This window comes from Acipenser ruthenus, chromosome 13 (genome assembly GCF_902713425.1).
Source record: "Acipenser ruthenus chromosome 13, fAciRut3.2 maternal haplotype, whole genome shotgun sequence".
NCBI lineage: Eukaryota > Metazoa > Chordata > Actinopteri > Acipenseriformes > Acipenseridae > Acipenser > Acipenser ruthenus.
Genome location: NC_081201.1, coordinates 40,000,254 through 40,026,804, shown reverse-complemented (window position 1 = coordinate 40,026,804; position 26,551 = coordinate 40,000,254). Strand labels below are relative to the sequence as shown.

Below are 26,551 nucleotides of genomic sequence, written 5' to 3'. Positions count from 1 at the left end.
GTGATAATTTTTGTAATATATATATATATATATATATATATATATATATATATATAATTTATGCATTTATAAGTTTTTTTACTATATTAGTAATTGGCTATTTCATATCTTTATTTCCTTGCCTGACTTTAAAATTGTTTGCTGCTTTACCCTCTACTATTTGTGGGCTTGTCTTAAATCATTTGCGATTCACTTGTGTGTAGTTTACTGGTGTAAACTACACACCCTAACCCTAACCCTAACCCCTAAACCGTAAACCTAACCCCAAACCTAAACCCTAACCCTAACCAACATTGCATAGAGTTTATTTGATTTGATTGTCATGTTTATATATATGTGATCTTTTTGTAAAAAAATAAGAAAAAGGTTAAATTTAATGTAAGTACAGTGTTTCTGCTCTGAAACTGTATATAAAAATAAGTTTGATCTGTTTGTTTGTCATTTTTGTAGTGAAACCATTTTAAAATAGAGACACATATTTTGCAGCTTCAGTGGTTGTATGTTGTCCAATTTTAGTGTTAAACAGGTTTTTTTCTTGCATTTCTTTATATCGGCTTAAATTTGTTGCAGTAAAACAACAGGTTTTATTTTAGAAAACTTTCAATTTTGTGTTATTTGAAACAATAATTTGACCTGTTCAAAACAAAGAAAATGTGTAGTGAAAGATTTGTCATAGTTTTTCATTTATGGTTATGTGGTAGAAAATTCACAAAACAAGGTATTCTAAACAATGTTAAGAACACATATTTTATTATTATTATTTATTTCTTAGCAGACGCCCTTATCCAGGGCAACTTACAATTGTTACAAGATAGCACATTATTTTTACATACAATTACATTATTTTTACATGCAATTGCCCATTATACAGTTGGGTTTTTACTGGAGCAATCTAGGTAAAGTACCTTGCTCAAGAGTACAGCAACAGTGTCCCCAACCGGGGATTGAACCCACGACCCTACAGTCAAGAGTCCAGAGCCCTAACCACTACTCCACACTGCTGCCCTAGCCACACAAGTGTTTAAATAAACACTCCCTTTAGTTAAAATGCCTAGCCAGGTAACTTCTTAATTATTGTATCTATTTAATTAAGGATTCCCCTTTAAGAAGGCTGAACTCCCATGAGCCTTTGTTCTTTTTTAAACAGGTAGAGGGTGGAAGGGAGGCAGGTTTTGTGTTCTGGGTTCCTCCATTTTGTGTATGGTGGTGTGGTTTGTGTGCAGGTTCTGAATGGGTTCCAGTTGGCTTTCAGGATTTTATTTACAAGAAAATTATATTAAATAAGAACTATACCTACCTTGGAGCATCTCTTGGACAACTTGTTGCTGTTGGACTGCCACTGGAACTACAGAATAAGCATCAACAAACAAACAAACAAACAGTCGGGTGAGAACATTCTGGGGTTGTTTCCATTTTTTGCATGTGTTTCTTTTTTGCTTGGTTGGATTACTTGGATTATTTTTTGGACTTGATTTGTTCGAGACATTGTTTTGCATGAGTGCTATGTGTGTGATAATTTTTGTAATATATATATATATATATATATATATATATATATATATATATATAATTTATGCATTTATAAGTTTTTTTACTATATTAGTAATTGGCTATTTCATATCTTTATTTCCTTGCCTGACTTTAAAATTGTTTGTTGCTTTACCCTCTACTATTTGTGGGCTTGTCTTAAATCATTTGCAATTCACTTGTGTGTAGTTTACTGGTGTGTGTGGCATTAAATTTGTTAATTGAGGACCCTCGTTTTTTTTTGGTTTTATTCGCTGTTGGCTGAAGCTTTTAGTTTCAAACCGTTACAATGTGGCAACCAATTGCAAAAGTAGAAGTTATGAGTCATGAAGATAATTTTGAGCCACCCTTTTGACTGTCTGTTCTACTAAAAATATGGTCTCTGTCTCCTCTGTATGCAAGAGTTTTGCTCAAGTTGCTACATGCCCAACTGTCACAAGTTTGGCAGTGTTATGTGGGCTTGTTCTCAAACTGACTCTGCACTGAGTGTTGTGACAGGCTCCAGGTTTGCAAATCTTAATAAAGCTTGCTGTTTGAGAATCTACAGTCTCTCTTCCTTTCAATAGAATTTCCAAGACAGTTATTTCAATAAGTCAAGTGAAATCTGTTTTTTGCCAAAATTTCAAGGAATCTCCAAAAGGGTTCTTTAATTATTCAGGGGTCTAAAGGGTTAAAATATATAAAAGAAAATAAAATGTATATCCTAAAAGGTTGAAGGGCTCATAAGTGAATGGTCATGGGTCAAGAGTCAGTGGTGGGGGGTGGGGGGTGGGGGGTGGTCTATGTCCAATGGGGAGGGGCGCGGAGGATGAAGAGAGGCAAAGACGAGCCACGCGCGTCAAAAAGTCCAGCGCGCTGGACTTTTTGACGCGCGTGGCTCGTCTTTGCCTCTCTTCATCCTCCGCGCCCCTCCCCATTGTCCCTCTCTGTTCCTCCCATCTCTCCACCCCCCCACTTTCCTTTCCTGGGGGGCTCCCATCTCTCTCTCTCTCTCTCTCTCTCCAACCAGCCTTCTTTCTCAGCACTTTATTTACTCACACACGTTCATCTCAGCCACTTCACTCATACCAAGCACAATCCACTAGCTCAAGCCACACAGCTCTTGCTATATAATATATAAAGAGTTCAATTGTTATTTATAACTCATATAATTAGTCCAAAGTCTAGTTGTGGTTTGGTTTTATTACAGTATATTTCTATCTTAAAATTATAAAAAAAATTATATTGTCACCAAAGTGGTCATTGAGGATTATATGGTTAATGTTTTATACAATTTAATTCTTTAAAATAAAAAAATATATATCTATATATATATATTACACATAATTTTTGATTTATTCCTCACAAATCAGTAATTTTACAATTCAGGATAATTGGGATATATGCTAATTACATCATTCCAATAGCTATTTATAATTCGTATAACTACGTAAAATTCAATTTAGGGTTATTACTCATTAATTTATATATTAAAATAAGTTCAAATATTATATTGTTACCAAAACGGCGTTTGTGGATAATATATGTTCAATGTTTTATACAATTTTAATTATTAAAAATATATAATTAATTTAAATATATGTACCTTTCCAGTTAAGTGTCACAAATTGAATTATGGGTAATATGAAAATATATGGGATATGGAGAAACCCATTGAATTATTCTGCCGTAAACACCGCAATTAACCACCAGGGGGAGATGTTCGGAAACTGCATGCAATCTTGTATTTGACCAAATGTAAACAATTATCATTTTGTCTACGAACATCCGATCCAGACGCATGATACGTCTTTGGAAAGCCACAAAACGGCTTTTTTATATAAAAAAAATAACCCCTGCATATTGAGCTACAGGGCACAGCACGAGCAGTGAAACCGGGGTCCCCACAGACTTCTATCAGGCGCGTTCACGGTCATAACAAAGCCTACGTCAGCATGCGCGCTTCACAGAATGTCCGCCCCCATGCTTGCCTGGAGTTTCACATCGCAATTGGAGGATTCTCCTCAGGTAAAACAAAACCGTATTGTTATTTATACCTGTTTAAGGGGCTTGTGTTTTTGCTGTACGGCTTCATCTCATCCTTTTTGTTTGTCATAATCGAAAGCGCGCCAGCCTCCGTTTTCTGTGTTTGTTTTAACCCTTTGCAGTCCATTTATTAAGTGCGCAACAGGCACGTCAGGTTTTCACACGCGCAGTTAATTTTATACGCGCTGTTTAAAAGTATTTTTTTTTCAGTCAAACGGGTTTAAATGGCCCTGCATATCAACAAAGCACTCACTAGGAATCTCCAGCCCCGCCCCACCCTTTCGTTTGCTATAGCGTTTACCTATGTAAGAAATAAATAATAATAATAATCATAATAATAATCATAATAATAATAATAATAATAATAGTAATAATAGTCGTACATACCGATCGATCATCTCTGGATCACTCGTTTTATCACCAAACTCCTCAATAATGCGATCCAAGTCATTATTTTATTACTATAACATCTGAAAAAATCTCTACAAATGTCCATGATAGTCTCTGTGCGCTGACGCACTCAGCCAGCTTGTTTACTATGAACGCCCCGTTATCTGATACCTGATACCATATATGACTATTCATGAGATACGCCTTTTTTTTTTCTCGACTTGTTTCGGCTCCTGTCGCTCCCACTCGGCAATTGAATGGTTGTCTCGGCTTTTTCCGGAGAAAAAACGACTAAACACGCGTTTATTGCGTTGCTATAATGATGTCGGACCCAGTCCGACAAAGGACCTGTGAGGAATAATTGCAATGTCGGACCCAGTCCGACAATGGACCGCAAATTAATGTTGCTGTGTTGTTTTTTGCTATGGATGATTTATCTGATTGCCCCTGCTAATGCTTTATTGTGCACACACGAGGTTGTTGCCTCTTCATGGTTTTAATGTCACGGGGTGTGTGTTAATTTCTTTTTATTGTTGGGAGTTCGCTGCACACGAGTTCTGAAGGAGTGACGTCGCTGTTTATTATATTGTTGTTCTTGTTTCCCTGCAGCATTGATTGTTGGCCAATCTGTATCTATCATTTTGGGATCCATGGTGGTTGATTACATTAGTCACTTAAACTGTAATTTCTGATTAGAATTCACTGTGTTGTTTATGAATTTGTGTGGAGTTTATTGTTTTAATTAATATAGTTTTCTGTTTTAACAAGATATAAACTGAAAACACACAATGTGTGGGGTTTGTCAGTGTGTGCCTCGTAATCACGTGACCCACGATTTAAGACTACAGGGGGTGCGTTCACGAGAGGCAGACTTTGCTAAGTCTGCGCAGATTCTGCAAAGATTCCGAAAATTCATTGGCTACTTGCTCCGATTCTGTGCGGATTCTGCGCAGAATGACGGAAGTCCGCGTGTCGTGAACGCACCCGAACTCTCTCCACACACAACACACAGCGTTCTTACGCCTGCCGTCACTCCTGCACACGTGAGGGGAATACTGAACCTGGAAACAAATTCAAATCCATGCGTTTCCAGCAGATGTGTCCGTCCTCGCCTCTTGCTTTGCTCGACTACCTCTAAGAGAAATGTGTTGGGCTTGTCTCTTCACCTCAGTGTTGCTATTGTGTTTAAATTGACACATTTTTTTCTGCACTTGTATTAAATGTCGCTTCATCTGTGAGACTGAGAAATAATTCTCAGACAATATTATGTCTGTAGACCAAGAGAATTCATAATACTGTTCTGTGACAATGTGAAGCACTTCCAGTGTATTTATTTATTTATTTATTTTTTATTGCATTTATATAGCGATTTTTGTACAAGCGTTTCACAAAGCACTGTACAGTACAGAGCACAAAAAAAGAAAAAAACACAATACATTTCTATAGCATGCCACACATACAGACCATAATAATACAAAAGCAGCAGTTTTTATGAAAGTGTGTTTTTGCTCTTGACAATACTCGACCGTCCCCTCGCTAGATTGCTCTGATACTGTGTGTGTGTGTGTGTGTGTGTGTGTGTGTGTGTGTGTGTGTGTTCTTGTCTCTCGCCTGTCCGGTGAGGATGAAGATGTAGTTTCAGTGTTTAATGCTCATCCCCTCACTGTGTGTCTGTGTGTTCTTGTCTCTTGACAGGTCTGTGAGGATGAGAAGGTCTCCACAGTCTGGAGTCTGATCTCTGACAGCCTCAACATACCTGTCAATCAACAGGGACTCCTCTACAAAGGCAAGGCGCTGGCAGGTAGGCTGAACAGCACAGCACAGCACAGCTCACCCCTCCTCTCACCCCTCGCCTCATCCCTCCTCTCACTCCTCGCCTCACCCCGGGTCAGTGTGGCACAGCCTGCCTGCTCTTCTAAACAAACACTTCAGCCCTGCCGACGCAGTGAGAGTCTGGAGCAGCAACACGAGGTAACCTGAACACAATAAACACACACACACACACACACACACACACACACAGTGAGAGTCTGCAGCAGCTACACAAGGTAACCTGAACACAATAAACACACACACTGCTATACACACACACACACACACACACACACACACAGTGAGAGTCTGCAGCAGCTACACAAGGTAAATTGAACACAATAAACACACACACTGCTACACACACACACACACACACACACACACACACAGTGAGAGTCTGGAGCAGCTACACAAGGTAACCTGAACACAATAAACACTCGCACTACTATATATACACACACACACACACACACACACACACTGCTACAATGCACACCGGATTTAAAAGTATGTTCTGTATTACAGTGCCACATGTCGTCTCTTTTGGCAAGTGATATTTTCAAAATAATATTGAGTGGCAATAAAGAGTGCTGACTGTATTTGAACCCGGAGTAACTGTTTGTTAAGGTAGTTAGTAACACTTGTGATTGTATTTAATGATTCTTTATATCCGTGATTGTCTTGATTTCAATGCAGTTAATTAACGCAGAAGTTGTTCTTCTCTGCAACTATTGTAAGGATTAATGCTGCCTCTTTCAACTTGGGGTGCATGCTATGTATTTTTTGGGGGACACTTGTGGGACAGGTAAAGTTGTATATAATGTCCAACTAGGCTGAAAGCATTTATAGATTGCTTAATTTTTTTTTTATATTTTAGGTGATGAAGTGACACTTTGAATATGGGGCCTGATGAGAGAAGTATCCTTTTCATGTGGTTTTGGTTTTGCCGTTGTGAGCAGGTATGGGAGACAGCACCGTGTCTGCATGTGAAATAACAAAGTCATCGCAGTGGAGGGACTCTCTGAAGGCTGCTGTTTGTGGATTTGTCTTGTAATGTGAGTGATCTACTGTACTGTGATGCCACTGGCTGTACGCATGCTGCACTGCAGGGGAGAGACCGCTGGCATTCACAGGGCATGCTTGTTCATTTAAAGCACGCTGCACTGTAGGGGAGACACCGCTGGCATTCACAGGGCATGCTTGTTCATTTAAAGCACGCTGCACTGCAGGGGAGAGACCGCTGGCATTCACAGGGCATGCTTGTTCATTTAAAGCACGCTGCACTGCAGGGGGAGACACCGCTGGCATTCACAGGGCATGCTTGTTCATTTAAAGCACGCTGCACTGCAGGGGAGACACCGCTGGCATTCACAGGGCATGCTTGTTCATTTAAAGCATGCTGCTGTGGGATGTTTGCACAGTGATCTTGTATCTTATTTTCAGGTGAAGTTTTGAATGCATCAAGTTGGAAGACTTGGCTTAAGATAATGAACTCCACTTTTCATAATGTAAATAGTTTAGTTTGCATGATTTGATAATACAGGTGGATTTAATTAGACAACAAAACCACCCATTACTCCATAAACAATGACTTGAACATTCATTATCCTGTCTGACCATGTTTCAGGAGACCTCTAGTGGTCAAGATGCACCATGTGAGGGAATAATGCTATTTTTATTCTCAAACCTCCCTTGAATTACTTTACCACAACATCTGCACACACACACACACATATATATATGTATAATGTATGTATATATCAATACATGTATATATGTGTTCTTATCTAGTGTCGTGGTAGAACAGTTTTGGCCTTCGCAATAGTCAATGCTAGTAATTGGAAATGCTGAGTAATTGAAAGTATTTTATGTGTTTCACTGATCTGTCATGAGGGGTGTTTGTGCTGCACTGAGGGTCACTGATCTGTCATGAGGGGTGTTTGTGCTGCACTGTGGGTCACTGATCTGTCATGAGGGGTGTTTGTGCTGCAGTGTGGGTCACTGATCTGTCATGAGGGGTGTTTGTGCTGCACTGTGGGTCACTGATCTGTCATGTGGGGTGTTTGTGCTGCATTGTGGGTCACTGATCTGTCATGAGGGGTGTTTGTGCTACACTGTGGGTCACTGATCTGTCATGACGGGTGTTTATGCTGCACTGTGGGCCACTGATCTGTCATGTGGGGTGTTTGTGCTGCACTGTGGGTCACTGATCTGTCATGTGGGGTGTTTGTGCTGCACTGTGGGTCACTGATCTGTCACGAGGGGTGTTTGTGCTGAACTGTGGGTCACTGATCTGTCATGAGGGGTGTTTGTGCTGCACTGCGGGTCACTGATCTGTCATGTGGGGTGTTTGTGCTGCACTGTGGGTCACTGATCTGTCATGTGGGGTGTTTGTGCTGCACTGTGGGTCACTGATCTGTCATGTGGGGTGTTTGTGCTGCACTGTGGGTCACTGATCTGTCATGAGGGGTGTTTCTGCTGCACTGAGGGTCACTGATCTGTCATGAGGGGTGTTTGTGCTGCACTGTGGGTCACTGATCTGTCATGTGGGGTGTTTGTGTTTCACTGATCTGTCATGTGGGGTGTTTGAGCTGCATTGTGGGTCACTGATCTGTCATGAGGGGTGTTTGTGCTGCACTGTGGGTCACTGATCTGGCATGAGGGGTGTTTGTGCTGCACTGAGGGTCACTGATCTGTCATGAGGGGTGTTTGTGCTGCACTGTGGGTCACTGATCTGTCATTTGGGGTGTTTGTTTCACTGATCTGTCATGTGGGGTGTTTGTGCTGCATTGTGGGTCACTGATCTGTCATGAGGGGTGTTTGTGCTGCACTGTGTTTCACTGATCTGTCATGTGGGGTGTTTGTGCTGCACTGTGGGTCACTGATCTGTCATGAGGGGTGTTTCTGCTGCACTGAGGGTCACTGATCTGTCATGAGGGGTGTTTGTGCTGCACTGTGGGTCACTGATCTGTCATGTGGGGTGTTTGTGTTTCACTGATCTGTCATGTGGGGTGTTTGAGCTGCATTGTGGGTCACTGATCTGTCATGAGTGGTGTTTGTGCTGCACTGTGGGTCACTCATCTGTCATGTGGGGTGTTTGTGCTGCACTGATCTGTCATGTGGGGTGTTTGTGCTGCATTGTGGGTCACTGATCTGTCATGAGGGGTGTTTGTGCTGCACTGTGTTTCACTGATCTGTCATGTGGGGTGTTTGTGCTGCACTGATCTGTCATGAGGGGTGTTTGTGCTGCATTGTGGGTCACTGATCTGTCATGAGGGGTGTTTGTGCTGCATTGTGGGTCACTGATCTGTCATGAGGGGTGTTTGTGCTGCACTGTGTTTCACTGATCTGTCATGAGGGGTGTTTGTGCTGCATTGTCGGTCACTGATCTGTCATGAGGGGTGTTTGTGCTGCACTGTGTTTCACTGATCTGTCATGTGGGGTGTTTGTGCTGCACTGTGGGTCACTGATCTGCCATGTGGGGTGTTTGTGCTGCACTGTGGGTCACTGATCTGTCATGAGGGGTGTTTGTGCTGCACTGAGGGTCACTGATCTGTCATGTGGGGTGTTTGTGTTTCACTGATCTGTCATGAGGGGTGTTTGTGCTGCACTGTGGGTCACTGATCTGGCATGAGGGGTGTTTGTGCTGCACTGTGGGTCACTGATCTGGCATGAGGGGTGTTTGTGCTGCACTGTGGGTCACTGATCTGTCATGTGGGGTGTTTGTGTTTCACTGATCTGTCATGAGGGGTGTTTGTGCTGCACTGTGGGTCACTGATCTGGCATGAGGGGTGTTTGTGCTGCACTGTGGGTCACTGATCTGGCATGAGGGGTGTTTGTGCTGCACTGTGGGTCACTGATCTGTCATGTGGGGTGTTTGTGCTGCACTGTGGGTCACTGATCTGCCATGTGGGGTGTTTGTGCTGCACTGTGGGTCACTGATCTGTCATGAGGGGTGTTTGTGCTGCACTGTGGGTCACTGATCTGTCATGAGGGGTGTTTGTGCTGCACTGTGGGTCACTGATCTGTCATGAGGGGTGTTTGTGCTGCACTGTGGGTCACTGATCTGTCATGTGGGGTGTTTGTGCTGCACTGATCTGTCATGAGGGGTGTTTGGGCTGCACTGTGTTTCACTGATCTGTCATGTGGGGTGTTTGTGTTTCACTGATCTGTCATGAGGGGTGTTTGTGCTGCACTGTGGGTCACTGATCTGGCATGAGGGGTGTTTGTGCTGCACTGTGGGTCACTGATCTGGCATGAGGGGTGTTTGTGCTGCACTGTGGGTCACTGATCTGTCATGTGGGGTGTTTGTGTTTCACTGATCTGTCATGAGGGGTGTTTGTGCTGCACTGTGGGTCACTGATCTGGCATGAGGGGTGTTTGTGCTGCACTGTGGGTCACTGATCTGGCATGAGGGGTGTTTGTGCTGCACTGTGGGTCACTGATCTGTCATGTGGGGTGTTTGTGCTGCACTGTGGGTCACTGATCTGCCATGTGGGGTGTTTGTGCTGCACTGTGGGTCACTGATCTGTCATGAGGGGTGTTTGTGCTGCACTGTGGGTCACTGATCTGTCATGAGGGGTGTTTGTGCTACACTGTGGGTCACTGATCTGTCATGAGGGGTGTTTGTGCTGCACTGTGGGTCACTGCCACACAAGGTCACTGCCACACAGGGTCACTGTATTTTGGATCATGTTTTTTTGTTTTTTTTTAAAACCTTTATTTAACCAGGAAGTCTTTTTAAGATTCAAAATCTCTTTTTGGAGACAGATCTGACCAATAGGGCAGTGTCACAAAGACGGCCGGAGTGGGTAGCGTCAGACCAGAAGCATGAAATAAACAGACAGAGATGTGTGGTTTGGTGAAGCTGAGCGAATGCTTTGCTAAGCATTTAATAAACAGAACAGAAAATAAAAGGTTTTAAACACAAAACAGGACACGGCACTTGCGCCAAAATAAATAGACAAACAAAACGTACTAAACACTTAACAAACGGTGCACAGAGAGACAAACAAACACGGTGAGTACAAACACTTCTAGATTATTATTTGACTTCACTTTTACGTTCTCCTTCTCTCTCACCCATTCTCCACTCTCGAACACCCAACCCCGAGTGAAGGAAAATGTGTCTATATATACTGTTGTGCTGGGATTCAATTACTAATTAATTATTCACTTGAATCCCAGCACGTGAATTAATTACGTGCAACCCCGTGCTCACATATCACATTTAACCAGCACGTGAAGTGATTTGTGCCCTCCTCGTGCCTAAATATAAATCTACATTTTTAGCTACACGTGAAACACAGACCCGTTTATATCCCGTGTACCAATGACTATACACCAACATTAACACACGCACACAACATACAACACATAATATGCACACAGGGGCGGGGCACATTGCCACAGGCAGCAATACAGAAACAATCACACACATTAACAGATTAACAGAAACATTTCAAAAATAATAATACCATGAAACAGTAATTAATCAGGACATTCCATTGGATTATTTGCAACTTTAAAATTAATTAAAACAAGTACATTTATCAGAAATAAAATTTCCCCCCTGATTTTTTTTAATCTGTTAATAATGAGATAGTTTGATATGCTTTTGAAGGTCGTTCCATGACCAGTGTTTGCTCTGCAGTTGATAGAATGTCATTCGCTTGGTCGTTATTGTTGTCTTTGACAGATTCCTGGAGTGTGTGGCTGTGTGCCTGAGTGACATCCAGAACTTAAGAGAAGTCGTTTCAATTCTGGTTCTTTCTTGAGGAGAGGTGCCTTGTAGTGGTGAGTGTCAGGGTCAGTGTGGCTCGCTCCTGTGACTCTGAGCCCTGGAGCCGCTTTTAAGGGACAGTGTCCTGCAGAGTCTGCCTGTCTGCCCTTGACATTGTGTGAGGGCGTTTGTACCTGAGAATCAGGACTAGCTTCTCGTGACGAATGGGATGCTGGCTGGAGCATTTCTTTATGTAGTTCAGCATGTTAGTTCACATGTAGCTGACAGTGTGGACGTGCTCATCTTGCATTGCGAGTGTCAGCTGGTTAATTCATGACTACAGTAACCTGCAGGTCACAGCTTGCACAGGTTCATCAACATTGTCAGTTCCTCATGTATCCAGTGTGCGCAGTGCTGTAGCAGACAGTGAGGAGTAGTGGAGCAACAATCAATCCATTTATCCATCCTCTGCCCTTAAATTTCCCGAGCTGCGATTACATATTGTTGAATCGATGCATGAGATGAGAGCCCAGTTTGGAGTCTGCTGTTGCCGTTGTCTCAGGAAATATGTTGATCAAGCTCTAGAATTTAAAGGGGAGGTTCCATTGTTTCTAATGTAACCGAGCCTAGGCTAGGAAATAAGTAGATCGAGCCAGGAAATAAGTTGATCGGATATGTTAATGAAAAATAAATAATTTAAAATTCATTTTGTAGGTATAATTTATATCAATTTGTAGATCGGATTTATTCATCAGTATGCTGCTTGATAAGATGATGTGAATATCACTTTAGATCCGATATATTAGCCTAACAAAAATGCATAATTTAAAATGACTTTTGTACGTATAATTTACATTAACATGTAGATCGGATACATTCGACAGCATTACGCTAGATAAGGGAATGTGAATATCGCTGTAATATATATTAGCAGCAAATAAATCATTTAAAATGAATTGTACGATTGTACATTTCTGATTGTGTATTTCTGTTTGTGTAACAAACGTTAACTAGCAAAACGTGTTGCGTATTGACGTTATTTTGCATTTCTGGAGGTGCTTTTGTTTTGGGAAGCACTACAGTTTGGACAGCAGGTATGCGAGCGATTGTCCAAAAGTTAAAGCATGAGTTTCAATCATGGAAAACATTAAGCTCCATGCTGCGATCACTAACTAAGCCACGGAGCACATCAATCACAGGATGTACTTGAAAAACGTTGCTAATACAGTATTATTATTTGATATTTGTTCTTTCATTTATTTTACATACAGTATTTTGTATAATAAAGGACAGAAAATGAACAGGAAACTGGTTATCATAGTGCATGTGTTTCAATTACAAGTTTGGGAAGAAACAATACATTCATTAATTAAAATCTAAAGAGTTAACGTCTTTGCTAAACCGTGGTAAATACCTGTAGTTCAATACCAACCATGATTTTGTGTTGTGAGAGAGATCATACAGTATATGCAGGCTACTATATATCAGCATCATTTTAAAATGGTAAATCCCTGTAGTGCAACAACCAATAAGACATGTAACGAGAAAGAGATACAGTATATTGAATTAAAGTGAATTATCACGATTTAAAATATTAGCTATACTAATATTAAAATGTATAAAATGACTTGCCCTGCTAATAATATTATGGATGCAGCATGTCATTATATTACTGAAACATTTTAAGTTTGATTAAAGACTGACAACATTTTGACATGTAAAATCATTTAATATATAAATAAATCTCCGCGATCACACATAAACTACATCAGATTGACATTGATGTTATAGAAACATAAAAAGACAGGGGTTTAAAACAGTTTACCATTGAAACAGTCGTCGATCACACATTTTAAAGTTCATACGAAAAGACAGTGGCACGAACATGCACCAACATAGTACACGGGCAGATAAAAATAAAAAGCCATGCAGTGAACCTCCCCTTTAATCAAACTGTAGCCCTGCCTTACTTTTGTCTACTTTTAGAACATATGAACATAAGAAAGTTTACAAATGAGAGGAGGCCATTCAGCCCATCTTTGCTTGTTTGGTTGTTAGTAGCTTATTGATCCCAGAATCTCATCAAGCAGCTTCTTGAAGGATCCCAGGGTGTCAGCTTCAACAACATTACTGGGGAGTTGGTTCCAGACCCTCACAATTCTCTGTGTAAAAAAGTGCCTCCTATTTTCTGTTCTGAATGCCCCTTTATCTAATCTCCATTTGTGACCCCTGGTCCTTGTTTCTTTTTTCAGGTCAAAGAAGTCCCCTGGGTCGACATTGTCTACCTTTTAGGATTTTGAATGTTTGAATCAGATCGCCCTGTAGTCGTCTTTGTTCAAGACTGAATAGATTCAATTCTTTTAGCCTGTCTGCATATGACATGCCTTTTAAACCCGAGATAATTCTGGTTGCTCTTCTTTGCACTCTTTCTAGAGCAGCAATATCCTTTTTGTAACAAGGTGACCAGAACTGAACACAATATTCTAGGTGAGGTCTTACTAATTCATTGTAAAATTAACATTACTTCCCTTGATTTACATTCAACACTCCTCACAATATATCCAAGCATCTTGTTGGCATTTTTTTTATAGCTTCCCCACATTGTCTAGAGGAAGACATTTCTGAGTCAACATAAACTCCTAGGTCTTTTTCATAGTTCCCTTCTTCAATTTCAGTATCTCCCATATGATATTTGTAATGCACGTTTTTATTGCCTGCATGCAATACTTTACACTTTTCTCTATTAAATTTCATTTGTCATGTGTCTGCCCAGGTCTGAATGCTGTCTAGATCATTTTGAATGACCTTTGCTGCTGCAACAGTGTTTGCCACTCCTATTTTTGTGTCGTCTGCAGATTTAACAAGTTTGCTTACTATACCAGAATCTAAATAATTAATGTAGATTAGGAATAGCAGAGGACCCAATACTGATCCCTGTGGTACACCACTGGTTACCTTGCTCCATTTTGAGGTTTCTCCTCTAAGCAGTACTTTCTGTTTTCTACATGTTTACCACTCCCTAATCCATGTGCATGCATTTGCATCCATGTGCATCCCCTGGTCAGCTGTCCAGCTCACTGCTGCAGAAGTTTGTTTGGGGCTGGGACAATGGACTTGTGTGTTTTAGCCATTTGTTAATCTTTGAAGAGGACCTGCAAGTTTGTCTTGCAGTCTTCCCTGCAATAATGATGGACTTTATTTATTTGAGAATCTGTGTTGGAAAATGTACTTTTTGACGGTGAAGTTGTGTTTAAAAAAACAAGTAAAGGAAATGTACATGATCTCTAACTCGCTATTTGACAAATAACAATTAAAAAATGAAAGCATGTGTGATGCCTATTTCCCTGCAAGCCCTTTTCTTTGCCCACTGGAGCACACAGCCTCTTATGGGGGTTTGGAACCGCAAATCACTGCATCTTAAACACACAGCTCTAGAGTCCGTAACTACAGCATGTACTGTACCGTTTATTGTGTGTGTTTTAATGAAGTCTGCTGCTGTACTTGTCTGGCTGTGAGCTTTTGCGTTACCAACAAACAAGGAATTAAACAAAACAAAAGCAGCTCCGTTCTCAGCCTGGCGTGAGATTGATTTTTTTTTTTTTTATCTACAATGGGAAGTGCTTTAGACTGAACAACCTCAAGCTCCCTTCATCTTGTCACAGCTCTGCACTGTGATATAAAGTCTATTTCCTGTTCATTGTCATTATTTTTTGTGTTTTATTTATTGTGATTATTATTAGGATTTTAAGAATGTATCGGAAATGTCTTTGTTTTTGCACAGTGGTAAGGTTAGTCCGAGTCTTTACAATGGGCAACTGAGCTGTGTTAAGATAAAACTTTTTTTTTTTAAATTAAAGAAAATTATCTTTATTAAAATCAACAGTTCTACTAAATGGCCACACGATGGCAGCATTGAATAAGGAATAGCAAGAGCTTCGTTCTGCCTGTCTTCATAAAGTGCACTGCCTGCTTTGCCCATTGTTGTAACCTGCTTGACAAAGCCACGCTGAATTAATCAGCTCGCTGGGGGTGGGGGTGTGTCTATTTATTATTATTTTCTTAGCATGTGCCCTTATCCAGCGCGACTTACAATTGTTATAAGATATCACATTATTTTTTACATACAATTCCCCATTTATATAGTTGAGTTTTTTCTGGAGCAATCTAGGTAAAGTACCTTGCTCAAGGGTACAGCAGCAGTGTCCCCCCCCCCACCTAGGATTGAACCCACAACCTTCCGGTCAAGAGTCCAGAGCCCTAACCACTACTCCACACTACTGCCCGTATTTGTTTGACTCTGTCAAAGATACAATAGAAGTGACTCTTTTATTTTAGCCATTTTCAAGGCAGTAATCACCTCCATGTTGTACAAATCATTAGTCCAGTTCAAGTCACAAATGAGTGTAGTGGTACAGCTGGTAGGATGGCTCAGTTGGTAGAGCACAGGGCCCTGATTCCCAGGGTTGGTGGTCCAAACCCCATTCACAATGCCTGCTTTTCTGGTTTTTTTTTTTTTCCAAGTTGGTTAATTTGCCTTGTAGGCAATGTAAAACTAACATCAAGGACAGCTGCTAGGTGTCGCAGTGGGGTTGGTCCCTGTGCTTAAATGCTGTTTACCTTGAGAGACTGGGATCAAATCCAGGCTGCAGATTGAAATCGTCTGTTTTCACAGCACCTTGGAGTTTGAATCTGTTAAAGACACGATAGAAGTGACTTTTTTATTGGATATTTCCAATGATCTGCATTTTGTACAAATCATTAGTTAATGTACTGGAGGTCATTTGACAGCAGGAGAGAGCAGTTGTCTGGCTGCCTCAATTGGTAGAGCACTGGACTCTGATTTCCATTGGTTAATCTGTCGATTTATCAGGTTTATAAGGTTTGGCTTTGAATCCAGTTTAAGTCACAAATGAAACGAAGCTGAGAATCCCCTTAGCCCCCAGGTCCACACCACACAATGTAATAATGTGTTTCACGCAGCAGGAGAGCCAGTCAGCTGGATAGCTCTGTTGGTAGAGCAGCAGGAGAGCCAGTCAGCTGGATAGCTCTGTTGGTAGAGCAGCAGGAGAGCCAGTCAGCTGGATAGCTCTGTTGGTAGAGCAGGGGACTGTGATTCCCATGGTAGCGGGATGAAACCCTTACTAAGGGTTTGTGTTTCATTTTCATTTCAAACACTTTGCCCATTTTGATAGACTTGGGTTTACATAACAGGACATCGTTTCATACAAATAATAATATAATGAGGGTGATATAAGGGCTTCTCTGCAATGCCGGCTCGTCAGAAGCAGACAGGTGGTGCAGTGGGCTAGTTCACTGGTATGCTGTGTTGGTTGCTGTGGGGGACTGGGTTCAAATCCAGGTGCATTTCTCCTTTGTTTTCAAAGACTTGGTTAATTTCTTATATAAGGCAATGAAAAAGCAGACTACTCCGTGGAAGTGAGATGGGTTGGAATCCATTTCAAGTCACAAATGAAACGAAGCTGTGAATCAAATTAACACAATATAATAATGTGTTTCACGCAGTAGGAGAACCAGTCAGCTGGATAGCTCTGTCAGTAAAGCAGGGGACTGTGATTCCCACGGTAGCGGGTTCAAGTCCCGCATGTATATTGTTCTTCATATAAATTCATTTTGACCTTTTGTGAGCTTGGTTTTAAATCCATTTTGTCACAAGTCTCTCTCAAGCTGTTTATGGCTCCCCAGGTCTACATCACAACATGTAATAATGCTTTGACCAGGCCCCTTCATAAGCAGGCTGGATAGCTCACCTGTAGAGTGTGGGATTCTGTTTCCTAGAATTCTGGATTCAAACCCACCAGGTGTTGATTGCATGTGTATATTCCTCTTTTTCTCTTCAAAAATGTTCTCCTTATTGATAAAGCAAGTGCCACGAAAGCGGGCAAGGTGGTCCAGTTGTCTGATCTGGTGTCCTCAAATGCAGGAAATGAGCCCCAATGTATTTATTGTACACAGAATGGATTGAAGCCGTGCTGTGCAGCTCAGCGTGGTGTTCGGCAGCTCTCTGGCTGGCTCTCTGGGTATATGAATTGAAGCGTGCTGTGCAGCTCAGCGTGGTGTTCGGCAGCTCTCTGGCTGGCTCTCTGGGTATATGAATTGAAGCGTGCTGTGCAGCTCAGCGTGGTGTTCGGCAGCTCTCTGGCTGGCTCGCTCGGTATATGAATTGAAGCCGTGCTGTGCAGCTCAGTGTGGTGTTCGGCAGCTCTCTGGCTGGCTCGCTCGGTATGGTTTGGATTCAGGCACCCCGCCTGGGCCTTTGAGCGCGTCTGGTTTTTGTGTGATTCTCAGCACTCTGGCTGGCTCAGTATGGTTTTGGACGTGCATTACCTCTTTCCGTCGCTGGGTGGAGTCTTGAGCATACATTCATCAGTAGGAGGTCATGAGATTTCAGAATCCATAACCTCCTACTGCTGCAAGTATGCCTAAGTCGTTTTTCATTCATTTCACACTGATTTTATTATTTTGTATTATTAAATGTTCGAGTTATTGGTTTATTAGTCCACTGTTTACATCCTAGTGCGTTTCAATGTTGTGTTTTTTTTTTGTCAAAAAACAAAGTGATATTTTCATGAAAAACATTTACATTTAAAAAAAAAGTTAAAAAACACGCTGACCAGTGGAATAACGAGGAATTGCATGCTTCTCTTGTGTGGGTTACACTTGGTGCACTGTTGTTGTACTTTCATTTTTAAAGAATGAACCTTATAGACAATGTCACACACGATCCCACCTTAAGCCGATAGATAGCACAGGAGTCTGGTTGGTTAGGTTTGCATCAATGTGATTATTGGTGGACAGGGTTCAAACCTTGGCAGAAAAATGCAATGTGATGTTAAATGCCTTATTTTTTACATTTATTGTTCCAGAATCTTTGATGTAATGTTAAAGGTAAACTCAGCAGGGGGTCTGTGCTGCTGGTCTATTTCAGCATCCTTGCAACCCCTCAGCTGCACTCATGAAGAATTCAAATACTGGGGAGCATCTGAGGTGCTTTGAGAGCTTTCTGATTGGTGTAGTTGGTAGCGTATCGGCTTCAGATTCTCTTAACAGCTGTTTCAAGTCCCACATGAAACACACGTTATGTTTTTTTCCCCTCATTTTCAGAAATATTGTTTCATTTACCTTATAGAGCTGCCGTATAATAGGGTTGGGTTTGATAATCCCTCCTCTCTTCAGTGGCATGCAACTCTGCATGCGTGTGCAGTCTCTGACAAGGGAAGTGAATCTCATATACCAGGTTAGAGTGCTGGTTTGTCACAAGCAGCCAGGTGGTGGAGTGGGCTAGTTCACTAGCTTTGCCTGCCTTTCACCTTGGAGGTCTGGGTTCAAAGCCAGTTCACAGGACAAGTGAACTGAGTTTAAAACCAGACCCACAATTCAATGGCACAGCATGACTGGTGTTCTCTGATTAAGAGACTTAAAAAAGAATTGATAAATAAACCCCAGCGTTGTGTTTGAAGTCTTGTGTTGTGTGCTTGTTTTGTTTCTCCACGGCGTCTGTTTGTTTGAATCTGTCAGATACAACAGAAGTGACTCTTTTATTGGATATTTTCAAGGCAGTAATCACCTCCATGTTGTACAGATCATTAGTCCAGTTCAAGTCACAAATGACTGCAGCAGTACAGCTGGTAGGATGGCTCAGTTGGGAGAGCACAGGGCCCTGATTCCCAGGGTTGGTGGTTCAAACCCCGTGCAACGTGCATGTTTTTCTTGTTTTTTTTTTTTCAAGTTGGTTATTTTACCTTGTAGGCAATGTAAATCTAACATCAGGGACAGCTGCTAGGTGGTGCAGTGGGGTCATTCCCTGTGCTTAAATGCTCTTTCCCTTGAGAGACTGGGATCATATCCAGGATACAGATAGAAATCTTCTGTTTTCACAGCACCTTGTAGTTTGCATCTGTCAAAGACATGATAGAAGTGACTCTTTTATTGGATATTTCCAATGGAGTGATATACATTTTGTACAAATCATTAGTTAATGTACTGGAGGTCATTTGGCAGCAGGAGAGAGTAGCTCTCTGGCTAGCACAGGTGGTAGAGCACTGGATTCTGACTTCCAAGGTTGTTGGTTCAAGTCACATGTAAAGCACAAGTGTTAATCTATTGATTTCAAAAATATTGTTAAACTTACCTGTTTATAAGGTTTGGTTTTGAATCCAGTTCATCACAAATTAAACAAAGCTAAGAATCACCTCTTAGCCCCCAGGTCCTCACCACACAATGTAATAATGTGTTTCAAACAACATCAGCGCCAGTCGGCTGGATAGCTCTGTTGGTAGAGCAGAGACCCGTGATTCCCTGGGTAGCGGGTTCAGAGCAGGAGTTTCCTTTTCATTTTCAAACACTTTACCTATTTTGATAGACTTGTGTTTACGTAACAGGACAAGGGGTCAGTGGTCTAAGCATACAAATAATATAAAGAGGATGATATAAGGGCTTCTGTGCAAAGCTGGGTTGTCACGAGCAGACAGGTGGTGCAGTGGGCTAGTTCACTAGCATGCTGTGCTGTTCACATTGTGGGACTGGGATCAAATCCCGGTGAGTTCCTTGTTTGTTTTCAATGACTTGGTTAATTTCTTATATAAGACAATGAAAAAGCAGACTACTCCGTGGAAGTAAGATGGACTGGGTTCAAATCCAGGCGAGTTCTTTGCTTGTTTCAAAGAATGTGTTAATTGAGCTCATATATAGTGTGAACCAAAGCTTTCCTGTGGGAGCTGGTGGCGCAGTGGCTATGCTGATGGCCTTCTCTCCCTGAAGACGGTGGTTCGAATCCTGGTCCCGGAGGCGAGTTCCTGAGGTAAGTAATGCTGTTGGTTGTGAGTCATGGTGGTGGTTGTAAATCTGGGTGCTGACTGTAAGTAATGATGCAGATTGTAACTAACGATGTTGGTTGTGTCTCCACAGACGGAGGAGGGCCGTGTGCCCTGAAGAGGAGCCGGAAGAGGATGAAGAGGGGGCTGGGGCCCCCGGCCGTGGGGGGAGTGGAAGATGGGGGTGTTGGTACCAGAGAGGAGGAGAAGAAGGAGGTGGTGTAAACATGGGGGAGCAGGCAGGCAGGCAGGCAGGGATATTCCTTTTGCACGGCCATCTGACAGGGAGCGTTAAAGATATCTTCTGTCCTATAATCATCTCTAGAGCTCAGCTGATCGGGCCCATTGCTGGGCAAAAGGCAAGGTATCATCCCTGCCTGCTCCCCCATGTTTACACCTCCTGCTTTTCCTTCCCCCATGGTACCAACACCCCCGTCTTCCACTCCCCCTGCGGCCGGGGGCCCCAGCCCCCTCTTCATCCTCTTCAGGGCACACGGCCCTCCTCCGTCTGTGGAGACACAACCAACATCATTAGTTACAACCTGCATCATTACTTACAGTCAACACCCAGATTTACAACCACCACCATGACTCACAACCAACAGCATTACTTACCTCAGGAACTCGCCTCCGGGAGCAGGATTCGAACCACCGTCTTCAGGGAGAGAAGGCCATCAGCATAGCCACTGCGCCACCAGCTCCCACAGGAAAGCTTTGGTTCACACTATATATGAGCTCAATTAACACATTCTTTGAAACAAGCAAAGAACTCGCCTGGATTTGAACCCAGTCCATCTTACTTCCACGGAGTAGTCTGCTTTTTCATTGTCTTATATAAGAAATTAACCAAGTCTTTGAAAACAAAGGAGGAACTCACCTGGATTTGAACTCAGTCCCCCAAGGTAAGCAGCACAGCATGCTAGTGAACTAGCCCACTGCACCACCTGTCTGCTTGTGACCGCCTTGTTGTCTAACCTTGTATATGAGGTTCACTTCCCTTGTCAGAGGTCGCACTGCAGGAGTTGAGAATCCTGGCGCTGACTGCACAGTTGCAGTCTTTCATGCCACTGAAGAGAGGAGGGATTATGAAACACCCCTGTTACACAGCAGGGCTCGGAGGTAAATACCAGGGATACCAGGTCAATGCTATGAGTGTTAACACTAATCATATATATAATAACTGTGTGGCTTCCAGAGGAACATGTGTTTTTTATATTGTGTTCCTCGTCAAGCTGTGGAATCTGAAGCTGCGCAGCAGAAATGATTCCACTTCCAGCAGGTTGACTTTGTGCAAAGTTTCTATTCTGATGTAAACTTTCATCCCCCCCCCCCCCCGAGCACTGTACTGTCTCCACTAAATCATTATTACTGATGAACCAACGGGAGCGCCAAGCCTTCCTCAATAGACAAAGCTAGCGCTGCTGTTCAGGGTGAGCGTGCCTCAGCACTGCCAGCAAGCACTCGGGCGCTGGGGAGCAAAGCAGCACAAGAGCCTGGATGTCTTGGCTTTGCGGGAGTGAAGGGAGCTCTGTGAACACTGTCCTGTCCTTTCTGCAGAGGAAACGGAAGATTAGCATGGAAAGCGACCCCTTAGAGGAAGGACAGCATTCTGATCAAGGACAGGTGGAGGGCCATGAAAAGGCTTCAGAGGCTTCTAGTCGTAGTTTAAAGTTTCAGCCAATAAAAGTGACACGTTGTGTGTCTGTATTGTAGCTGCAATTACTGCCTGGTGATTGAGAATGAATATGTATAGATCCCCTTTCAGGGCTTGTTGTGTGACAGGATGCTGCATGGAGCCATGAAGAAGGGAAACGCCCACACAGTATGTATTTCCAAACGTCCGGATTTATTAAAGAAAAAGGCTTGAAAGTAAAACAATCTCCCCTCTACGAGCAATGGTAATGGAAGGGCTGCAGTCCCCAGCAAAAACAACTCTGTTACCCACAAGCCTCCTGCACCAAACTGGGCTCCTTTTAAAATAGCAGAAAGTAGAAAATGTGGTTTGTCTTACCAAACACACACAATGCAAACAGTCAGTCAATATGTAGCGGTATTGTGAAGCGGGATGTGGGGCTGCTCAATGCCTTGCTCACTGGGTGTGCTTCTATTCTTTTAAACAAAGTAAGGAGAGGAGAGGAGAGGGGGAGGAGAGAGTAAAGAGGAGAGGAGAGAGGGGAGAGGGGAGAAGAGAGGGGAGAGGTGGAGAGGGCAGCAGCAGTATTCCTCAGTCCAGGAAGGACAGCTCCATGCACTCCACAGCCTCAGGGTGAAGCATGCGAGTCGCCAGCCGCTCCATATCATCCAGGCTCAACAAGCGCAGCCTCCGCTCGTAATCCTGAGAGAGAGGCAGAGGGAGAGACACAGAGTCACAACTACACGCTGCTCTACACCTGCATTTCAGAGTGTGTGTGCTGCAGCTGTGATTGTGTGTGCGTCTCTGTGTCACTGTACAGCTGTGTCTGTGTGTGTCTGTATAACACTGTGCATGTGCTGCAGCTAGGATTGTGTGTGTAGCAGTGTTTATTGTGTTCAGGTTACCTTGTGTAGCTGCTCCAGACTCTCACTGTGTGTGTGTGTTTATTGTGTTCAGGTTACCTTGTGTTGCTGCTCCAGACTCTCACTGCGTCGGCAGGGCTGAAGTGTTTGTTCAGAAGAGCAGGCAGGCTGTGCCACACTGACCCGGGGTGAGGCGAGGCGTGAGAGGAGGGGTCAGGCGAGGGGTGAGAGGAGGGGTGAGGGGTGACAGGAGGGTTGAGGCGATGGGTGAGAGGAGGGGCGAGGTGTGAGAGGAGGGGTGTGGCGAGGGGTGAGGTGTGACAGGAGGGGTGAGGCGAGGGTGAGGGGTGAGGTCTGAGAGGAGGGGTGACACAGGGAGTGCTGTTCTTGCGAGGGTGACACTTTCTCTGTTGGGGGCGTCACAACGAGTTCAGCTTGGAATCGGGAGCGATGGAGTCGTGTGACAGTCTGTGCTCATCTGAGAGAGAGAGAGAGAGGGAGGGGGAGAAACAGGAGAGATTCAAGACCAGGTAGATTAACTCTCAGCTGCTGACTCGGTGTAATTTCATAACTTTTGTTACGATGACAAAACACGTCATATCTCTGCCGTCCAATCAGCAATTTTGTTTTTTTAAAGTATGAGTCATAGCCATGACTACGGGGCTTGTCATGATACCATTGGTTTAGGGCTAGGGTGGGCGGGACATATAATATTTTGATTACAAGGGCGAGTCTCTGCTGGCGCCATTGTGACTGAGTGCACAGCAGAGTCGAAGCTCTGTATCTCCAGTTTTACAATCCCAAGAGTGCTAATCTACATATCATCTAAACGGGAGGTACTTGGGCTAATTAACCAAATTGTTGTTGTTGTTTTTTTCAACTTGATATTGTTTTTTTGTGCTGAGTACATCTGCAGTGTTTATTTTTGTTTTGTTTTCGCTGTGTCTCTTGTGTGTGTGCTTGCTTGCTGGGCAGGGCTAACTTCATGACTGCTGTAGACGAGAGGAGCTACTGTACCAACACCACGTTTTGTTTTGTTTGTTTGTTTTGTTAAACATCTTTCTTATAGTTAGTTTCACATACGGTTTTATTTTAGACTTGTTTTTCCTCAGGAGAGAAGGCAAAACTAACAGGTCTATCGCATGTGATGCAAAGTTAGGCGTTTGTGTACGTCTGTGTTTTACTTTTTCTAGTCGATTCATTATTTCTCTGTAGTCGTTATTATTGAATTATGCATCTATTATTTAACTTTTTATTCGATGTGTAAAAGAATGAGGAAAACACCTTGTTTAGTTTTTATTTTTACGTTGTGTATGTAGCCTATGTAAAAAACAAAGACATTTAGCTGTAGTTATTATTTAGCCATGTATTTTATTACTCGTTTACTGTGTGTAAACAGAAAACATTATTTAGCTGTTGTCACTATTATTATTTAGCCATGTATTTTATTACTTGTTTACTGTTTTATGTGTGTGAAAAAGGATGGAGCAGAATATTAATATTAGTATTAATATTATTATTATTAATTGGTATTTATTTTAATGTTTTATGTGGGTGTGTGAAAGCCACAAAATGGATGGAGACAATCAGCTCCAGCGTGTGGTTCAGTCACTGAAGAGGAGGAGGGCCCTGACTGAGGAAGAGATCGAGGGCATGTACGCCATGGAGGAGGACCTCCCTGATGAAGAGCTGCTGCAGGAGGATGAGGAGGAGGAGGAGAGTGATCTGGAGGAGCCCCAGTCCAGCACTTCAACTGCAGGGTAGTTTTGATAATAAATATATACAGCACAATATGGAACGTTTTATTTTTTTTGTCTCCCTCCCTCCCAAATAAAATTCTTAATTTCAAAGTTTTATTTGTAATATACTTTTTTTTCCAAATAAAAAAATTAAACATTTTACTTGATAACTTGTGTGTTGTTTCTTTATTTTTATACTGAAATATAATTGTATCTCAAACAGGGCAACAGTGTTTCCAGTCTCACTTTTTGCCAAGTTTTAATCCTGGTCTGCCTTTGCCATTTCGGAGGTTGATTTTTGTAAAATACTAGGCATTGCAAAACTTTATCTAGCTCTGCAACTGTGCAAGATATTTCAATTCTGATTTCAGATTTGAATTCCTTGGAAAATTGTGCAGCTACAATATACTCTAGTTTTTTATATATATATATATATATATATATATAACTCTTGGAAAGAGGTTGAAATTGACCAATTTTTAAAAATATTATTTATTATTTTTCATATTTCGATAATTTTTGGGGAGGTGTAGCTCATATGAAAATAAAAATAAAATCACCCCACAACAAAATAAATTACATCAATGGAAAGATCTACTTAATGCCTTTCTGTAGGTGTATTGGGTTTTCATTTCTGATTTAAGGTTCCAAAACTACAAGTGTTTAAACAGAAAGGCATCATGTTTATGACCGGATATGTTTATTCCCCGTAGGCAGCATAGGGTTAAAACACTTCATGCAACTCAAAGATGATAAAAGATTGAAAACACTTTGTTTGCAGGTGTTACTGTTAATAGATATATGTAGAATAACATGCATCCTTTTTAACTGAGTGCTGAGCTGTGCTGTGCTGTGCTGTGCTGTTCAGCCTACCTGCCAGCGCCTTGCCTTTGTAGAGGAGTCCCTGTTGATTGACAGGTATGTTGAGCCTGTCAGAGACCAGACTCCAGACTGTGGAGACCTTCTCATCCTCACAGACCTGTCAAGAGACAAGAACACACAGACACACAGTGAGGGGATGAGCATTAAACACTGAAACTACATCTTCATCCTCACTGGACAGGCGAGAGACAAGAACACACACAGTGAGGGGATGAGCATTAAACACTGAAACTACATCTTCATCCTCACAGGACAGACGAGAGACAAGAACACACACAGTGAGGGGATGAGCATTAAACACTGAAACTACATCTTCATCAGTACACAAGTCTCGAGTGAAGCGACATCCCTCATCTGCACCATGCAAATGCACTTAGTGTCATTTCAAACGGGATTGAGATTATTATTATGCTCATGAGCTAAAAGGCAATAACAACGTACGATTATAATCAATAAAGATGACCCCCAGTCAATATAGCCGGGGAAACCGCACCCTGCTGATCAGAGCTCACAAAGACAAACACATTATTAAAAGGCACTCAGCAAACAGTCACAAGCGGGTCCGGACGGCCATTTGTTATTAAAAATGCGGGATTCAAAAACAACCACTGCACTGAATAATAAACAAAGTAAACGAGATGCACTCACCTGGTTTAACGAGCGCTGTCCCTCGTAGTCTGTGTAAAACAAGAGCAAACGCCTCCTCACATGGCGTCCTTCTTCCACAAACTTATCACATGAAATAAAGTCGTTTCACACAGACACACGCCTCCGGCTGAGCTGTCCTCTGCTCTTTACAATTGGTAGCGAACTTCAGGGAGACAGACGAGGCTTTAGCTTTCATTTCCTATCCAATGCTGCCCTCGTGTGGACATTTAGTAGAACTGCTGTCGAGGGGTTGAATTGAGTGTTAACTAATTCTGCTTCATAAAATCAAATGAAACCTGCTGAAAAACGTCACGTTAGCATACTGAAATACACACACATCTACGTCTGTGATTAAATTATTGCAAACACCCGTATATACTTTTAGATACATTTTAAACCGCTATAAAAGAGAACTACAGTTGATTCCTTCAGGCACGTTCCGGTTTAAAATCGTTGTTTTCTTTGCTAATTTGAAA

At 42.3% G+C, this 26,551-nt stretch overlaps 1 protein-coding gene and 1 long non-coding RNA gene across 5 annotated transcripts; one reads left to right on the top strand and one right to left on the bottom strand.

Annotated features, from left to right (window-relative positions):
• Positions 1-841: 841 nt before the first annotated feature.
• Positions 842-16,007, top strand: LOC131696931 (uncharacterized). 3 transcript variants are annotated; one of them, XR_009306816.1, is made up of 4 exons: positions 842-1,386; positions 5,638-5,743; positions 6,635-6,812; positions 11,456-13,282. It is a non-coding gene; the product is annotated as an uncharacterized LOC131696931 (long non-coding RNA). The 3 variants fall into 3 exon arrangements; XR_009306815.1 differs by lacking the exon at positions 842-1,386 and adding an exon at positions 13,732-16,007 and having other exon boundaries at positions 5,536-5,743; positions 11,456-11,553; XR_009306814.1 differs by lacking the exon at positions 842-1,386 and having other exon boundaries at positions 5,536-5,743.
• Positions 16,008-22,135: 6,128 nt separating this feature from the next.
• LOC131696928 (ubiquitin-like protein 4A) lies at positions 22,136-25,824 on the bottom strand. 2 transcript variants are annotated; one of them, XR_009306811.1, is made up of 3 exons: positions 25,419-25,730; positions 22,906-23,284; positions 22,136-22,645 (listed from the first exon to the last, which is right to left on the bottom strand). XR_009306811.1 is itself a non-coding variant. In XM_058985426.1 (2 exons), exons 1-2 carry the CDS (start codon positions 25,569-25,571, stop codon positions 22,535-22,537), a joined length of 264 nt encoding a protein of 87 aa, XP_058841409.1. In that variant the 5' UTR covers positions 25,572-25,824; the 3' UTR covers positions 22,136-22,534. The 2 variants fall into 2 exon arrangements, 1 of the variants encoding a protein (XP_058841409.1); XM_058985426.1 differs by lacking the exon at positions 22,906-23,284 and having other exon boundaries at positions 25,419-25,824.
• Positions 25,825-26,551: the final 727 nt, after the last annotated feature.